The sequence below is a fragment of the Mchenga conophoros genome, linkage group LG18 (genome assembly GCF_057382185.1).
Source record: "Mchenga conophoros isolate Kocher_MC1m ecotype Shallow Benthic linkage group LG18, M_conophoros_male_GT1.1, whole genome shotgun sequence".
In the NCBI taxonomy this organism is placed as follows: domain Eukaryota; kingdom Metazoa; phylum Chordata; class Actinopteri; order Cichliformes; family Cichlidae; genus Mchenga; species Mchenga conophoros.
The window spans coordinates 15,063,724-15,069,133 of record NC_140543.1 but is presented as its reverse complement, the minus strand read 5'-3'; the positions used below and the strand labels follow the sequence as shown (position 1 = coordinate 15,069,133).

The 5,410-nt window shown below is 42.1% G+C and overlaps 1 protein-coding gene across 2 annotated transcripts; it reads right to left on the bottom strand.

Annotated features, from left to right (window-relative positions):
- Positions 1-513: 513 nt before the first annotated feature.
- Positions 514-3,431, bottom strand: neurod6b (neuronal differentiation 6b). Of its 2 annotated transcripts, none has more exons than XM_085255171.1 (2): positions 3,272-3,431; positions 514-2,916 (listed from the first exon to the last, which is right to left on the bottom strand). In XM_085255171.1, exons 1-2 carry the CDS (start codon positions 3,282-3,284, stop codon positions 1,907-1,909), a joined length of 1,023 nt encoding a protein of 340 aa, XP_085111297.1. In that variant the 5' UTR covers positions 3,285-3,431; the 3' UTR covers positions 514-1,906. The 2 variants fall into 2 exon arrangements, with proteins under 2 accessions (XP_085111297.1, XP_085111298.1); XM_085255172.1 differs by having other exon boundaries at positions 3,289-3,430.
- Between the last annotated feature and the right edge of the window lie 1,979 nt (positions 3,432-5,410).

Here is a 5,410-nt window from a genome sequence, read left to right as displayed (position 1 = left end):
TCAGGAAAATCTTTTTAGACACAGAACTTCAAAATCAAATTTTAGAGTTCTTCAATATTATTATTATAATTATTTTCAATGTAGGCGTGTGTATTTTTAACATGGCTTGCTGGAAACTTGAGTCTGTGGTCGCTACGATAGCCCTGTGTCACCTTCGAGGATATTTCACGATTCATTTTCCTAAAAATAAATACATAAAAACGCTCGGGGCATTCTTATATTCATTTTTTTTCTAACCATTATTATTTTTTCTTAATTGCCGTCTGCCGTCGATCACTTTCACAGAAAGCTGAGAAGCTGGGCTACCACATGAAGCCTCTCACAGCCTCTACATTTTATTGCGACAAACACATCACAAAACATTAACACATTACTTCACGAATATTTCGATCCATAACGAGTTTTCGGGAGTGCGCGCGCGTGTGTGTGTGTGTGTGTGGTTGGGTTGAAGGGAAAGGTTATCAGTAAATGCAGAAATAAAGGAGAAACATCCAAAAATCATTCAGCATTCGGTTAAAGTTACAAAATCAACAGAATTTATGAGCAGTCACCAACATTGTGCAGAAGTACATGAAGTGCATCACAGTTGCTCCTCGGGAGGAACAAGGAAGAGTAAAAAGTTCACATCAAACTATCCAAAACTTTCATTTCGTTGCATATTGATGGTCATCGTCTCTTTTTAAGGCATGTTGTTAGGATTCATAGTTTTTGATGCATTTTGTTCACCTGACAAAAATGCATTTCTGCTGCCAGTGCTGGACTTTCAGCTTGTGGTGAAATTTATCACAATGCAATGCAACGTAAACAAACTTTAAATGCGTGGAAATGCACATAAGAGTCAACACTGTTGATTTTTTTTACAATATTTTTATAATATATTATTCACATTCATTAAATAAGCTCAAATAAATAAATACAATAAAAATTTACATTCACCGCGTTAACACACTCACCTCTCCAAATACGAAAGCGTTCAGCTGTGACGTGTTTCCCCCCGCAACTTCCTGTATTTATAGGAGCAATCCGGATGACATCATTGGATGACATATCTCCTGAATTCACTGGCTTTCTATAAAATATCTATGTGGCTGTAATTGCCGTCTTTTCAATTAATCTTAGATTAAGCGGGACGCCTTGTGAGGAGAAGTAGACATATATTATTTTTAATAAGCAAAGATTGCATTTGGCTGCCTTGCATAGCTAAATTGACCTTTATTGCTAGGAGACTGAATCTCTGAACTCCAATCATGTCTCAGTAAACGTCCCCGATAAACTTTTATTTGTTTTAATTTTGTTTCTTTTGTTTTGCCTCAAAAATCGTTTTAACTGACTGCAGTAATGTTTTCAAATAAGCAGAAATTTTAATTAATCATATCGGCTTTATGTAAACTCAATTAGCGACATCTGCACTATGGCCATTAACGAACACGTACAAATAATGCACTGTAACTGCAAACGATTTACTCCAAATCTGCACCTTCAATTAATTATTTTAGACCACATCAGTTTGAAAACAAATGCTCTGCGTTGTACCAGTAAATCATTAATTTGGGCCTTCAGACAGATTTCCCCCTTTTTTTACGAAACAAAACCTTCAGGTGGTGGGGTGTGTGTGTGTGTGTGTGTGTGTGTGTGTGTGTGTGTGTGTGTGTGTGTGTGTGTGTGTGTGTGTGTGTTTAAAGTTTATATTGAGACGAATGAAACTGAACAACAACAAGAAACTTGTGAATCCCTTTCATCTGAAATTCTGGCTTCGTGTCATCTTTCAAAACACACAAAAAATGACTTGTTTCAGTTGGCATTTTTGCAGTGCATCAGCCTGTCTGAGTCAATTTCATTCCACTCACGACATCTGTGGGGGGAAATTGCATCGCTTCTCAAGCTTGAACTTTGTCCAGCTGATTGATTAATTGTGGAAAGAGCCATTAACTTCTCCTTGTGCTTGGAAGGACTGGCTGCGGACGTGCAGATCGTAAGGGAAACGGGCCTCTGGGGAGACTCGGTACATGGAGTTATGCGCAAGAGCCGTGCGCCCTGGCGCACCGCAGTAGCGCATGCCATAGTGGCTATTTTTGCCGTACTCTGGCGGGTCGTCGTGTTTTAGGGAGAAAATCCCGTTAAAGTTCATTGGTGGGCTCAGCTGGCCGTCGAAATGCGGGCTCCCGCTCTCCGGGGACTGGTTCTCGTAGTAGGGTTCGTAGGCGCTGCTGTAGCTGTAGTGACGGAACGGCTTGGCGCTACTGTCCAAGCTACTCCCGCTGTGGCCGGGGGGGGTGTTCATGTCTGATCCAGGATACGGGTACATGGCATCGTAGGGCGCCCTCCCAGAGAACATCACCTCTCCGTTGTGGTCTGTGAGGAAGTTTCTCGCGTTCAGCTGTAAACAACCTGCCACCAAATTGGTCGTTGGTTGAGATAATCCTTTACACAAAGTCTGTACGAAGGCGAGGAGGTCCGGTCTCTTCCCTGCGCTAAGAGTCTCTGACAGGGCCCAGATGTAGTTTTTAGCCAGTCTGAGGGTCTCAATCTTGGACAGTTTCTGAGTTTTGGAGTAGCACGGCACAACTTTACGCAGGCTCTCTAGCGCAGCGTTCAAGCCGTGCATCCGGCTGCGCTCTCGGGCGTTGGCTTCCTGGCGCCTGAGTTTGGCCCTGTCAACCTGCTCTTTGCCCGGTTTCTTTTTTCGGGGGCCTCGCTTTTTAGGAAGCCCGTTTTCATCCTGATCGTCCTCTCTCTCGTCCTCATCTCTGTCGGAGATGTCGTCCTCGATCTCCCTCATGTCTGAGTTGGATCTGTCAGGGTTATGTTGTCGCTCCTGCTCCAGGCTCTCAGGTAAGCTTTCACGGGGATAATTGGCACCAAACCGCGGCTCACACATTATATGAGGTTCCTCGAATGGCAGTGTCAACATATTTCCTGTAAAATCAAAGCGGAAACATAAACTATAAGGACAAGGTAGAACCCCGACGTCTTTTGAAGGTTGTCAGTTAATTACCTCGTGAATGAGCCCTCCCAAGAGGAAGAGTAACAAATTGGCAAGCAAGGCCAGTGTCACAGCTTGCTACCTTTTCAAAGGCATTACACTTAATTGCCTTTAGATTTGTGAAAAATAGCCATATTTTAAACCTTATATTACATCACATTAAAGTTTATGTTTGCTCCAAATCAGAGTCCAAAACTAGCCAATTGTACGCCACGTATTTAACCACGTTTTAACCCAGAATAAAAGCGCATGATCAGTCAACAAATTGCGAACAAAAACATTACTAACCTCTGGTCAGCATGTACCTTGCATGTTCCCGAATATCTCCTCTGAAACTGCGCCTCAGCTTCTTCACTTGCAAGCTACCAAATTGGAAGAAAGAGCTTAATTCTGCGCACTCTCTTTTCTCTGCCTTGCTGTGATCTGCTCTTCCCTTCCCCTCTCTCACTCTCCCTCCCTCTCTTCCCTTTCCCTCTCTCTTTGAGGAATGACACTCATGCCAACAGCGGGTACCCATGCCATCTGCCGCTGACGTCTTGTGGCAGCCGAGACCACGTGTTCATTGTCCCACGGGACCTCCGCTCCGTACCGATCATCTGGCAGCTCCGGTAATGGGCACCGGGAGGCCCGCGTTTACCGTCAGAAACAGAGACCGGAGAGGGATAACAACTAATATCTGCATCTCCCCGTAAGAAAGATGAATTAATGTCTTTTTGTCTGGAAAATTGGAGGGAGTTTGCAGAGATTCTCAACAGGTAGACAGATTATGAATTTCCGCACTATGTGATCCATGCAGAGCTAAGTATGCGCAAATAAAAGCTGTGCGGCGGAGATGGAAAGCTTAAAAAACCCTCTCCTACATCCCAAATTAAACTACATTAATAAATTAATTAAAACAATTGGAAATGTATTTGGGTGCAAAAGTAAATGAGGGGGGCGGCGGGGGGAAGCTCTTATATTTGGGTCAAAGGGGATTCAATAACAGCGTTTAGTCTAATTTTTTGATAAGGGTTCAGGACCCACTTTAACAGCATGAGCGTCACAGGTTTTGTGAGAATTCCTCGTGAGCATCATTTTTACTTGACTTTTGGAAATGACTCATTGCGTGTCTCAGGAGCAGCAGCTGTAAAACAGGTGAAAAACAAAAGATGTTCTACACATGTGAGTGAGTGAATCTGTGAGTGATGCACTCTTTGCATCATGACTTCTGTCAAATATTTCCAAAACATTACAAAAAAAATAATCTTTGACCTCTCTGGCATCTACAAAACCCCAGATTATATCAGTAACAGTGGTAACAGTGTTAATTTCTGTGTCTGGTTCTTGTGCTTTTGGAAGCAAAAGCAATGTTTTTGTTAATGCAATGCTCATATGGTCAATTTACTATTTAATTACCCTCACTGAATGCACCGCCCTCTTGGTGGCAAAGGGAAGGGTTACTTCTAAAACGCTTAGTTAGTTAATGAATACTTTTTTAAATTCTCCTCTCAAGAAACAAAGGAGAAGCTGTTAATGCAGTTAGCAAACAATGTACTTAAGCTGGAGTGCATAGAAAGTATACATAATGATTGTTACTTACATAGATGGAGTGTTTGGGTCTAAGGTCATATCTCCCATATTACCATCACTATTCTGGCTGCCAGTCAGATTTTGAACTGATTTCATAATTGTTTTTTAGGCATTGCTTGGGTTGGCAACTTTTTACCTCTCTAACCTTTGAAGTTGGCATGCTCCCTCCAGATTACGGAAGTCTGAAGCTGAGCAAATGTTCCTAGCTTTCCCGAGCTCCCGATTAAAGCACAGAGGAGATCGAGCGTTTGCAGCTCAGAAACTGTGGAACAAACTGCCCCTTCACATCAGGACCTCTCCATCATGAGACACTTTTAGAACCTGTTTGAAAAGCCATTTTAATTCTTAACTTTTGAAATCTTTTATTTTAAATTAAGTTTTCTCATTTTATGTTTACATATTAGAAAGGTAACATATTAACTCGAGTGGTATCCAGCAATGCAGTTAGGCTTTCCTGTATTTTATTATTGTTTACTTGTTTTAGTGTCTATGAGACAACCAACACTAAGATTTCTATAGTTAGCCCACAAAAGAAGTCATCTATTTATCTGGTGAACAATACTTGATTGTTGGGTCTGTGAAATAAAATAGTTTTCACATTTTCCAGAGATGCCTTTCCTTATCCAAGCACAAGTCCAAATCTCCAAGATATTCAGCTTACTGTGATGGGAAAGATAGCAAAAAACAGGTAGGTTCAAAATGGTTTAAGAAATTCCTACAGAAACCTCAAATGCAAAGGATGGTAAAGAGGTGGCTTGCGCAGTGTTGGTACCTCAGTACCATAGACATTAAGCACACCCAGTGGAAAAGGCCCAGTGGCACGCTGCCAATTCCACACTGGGGCACAGCTGGCACTCG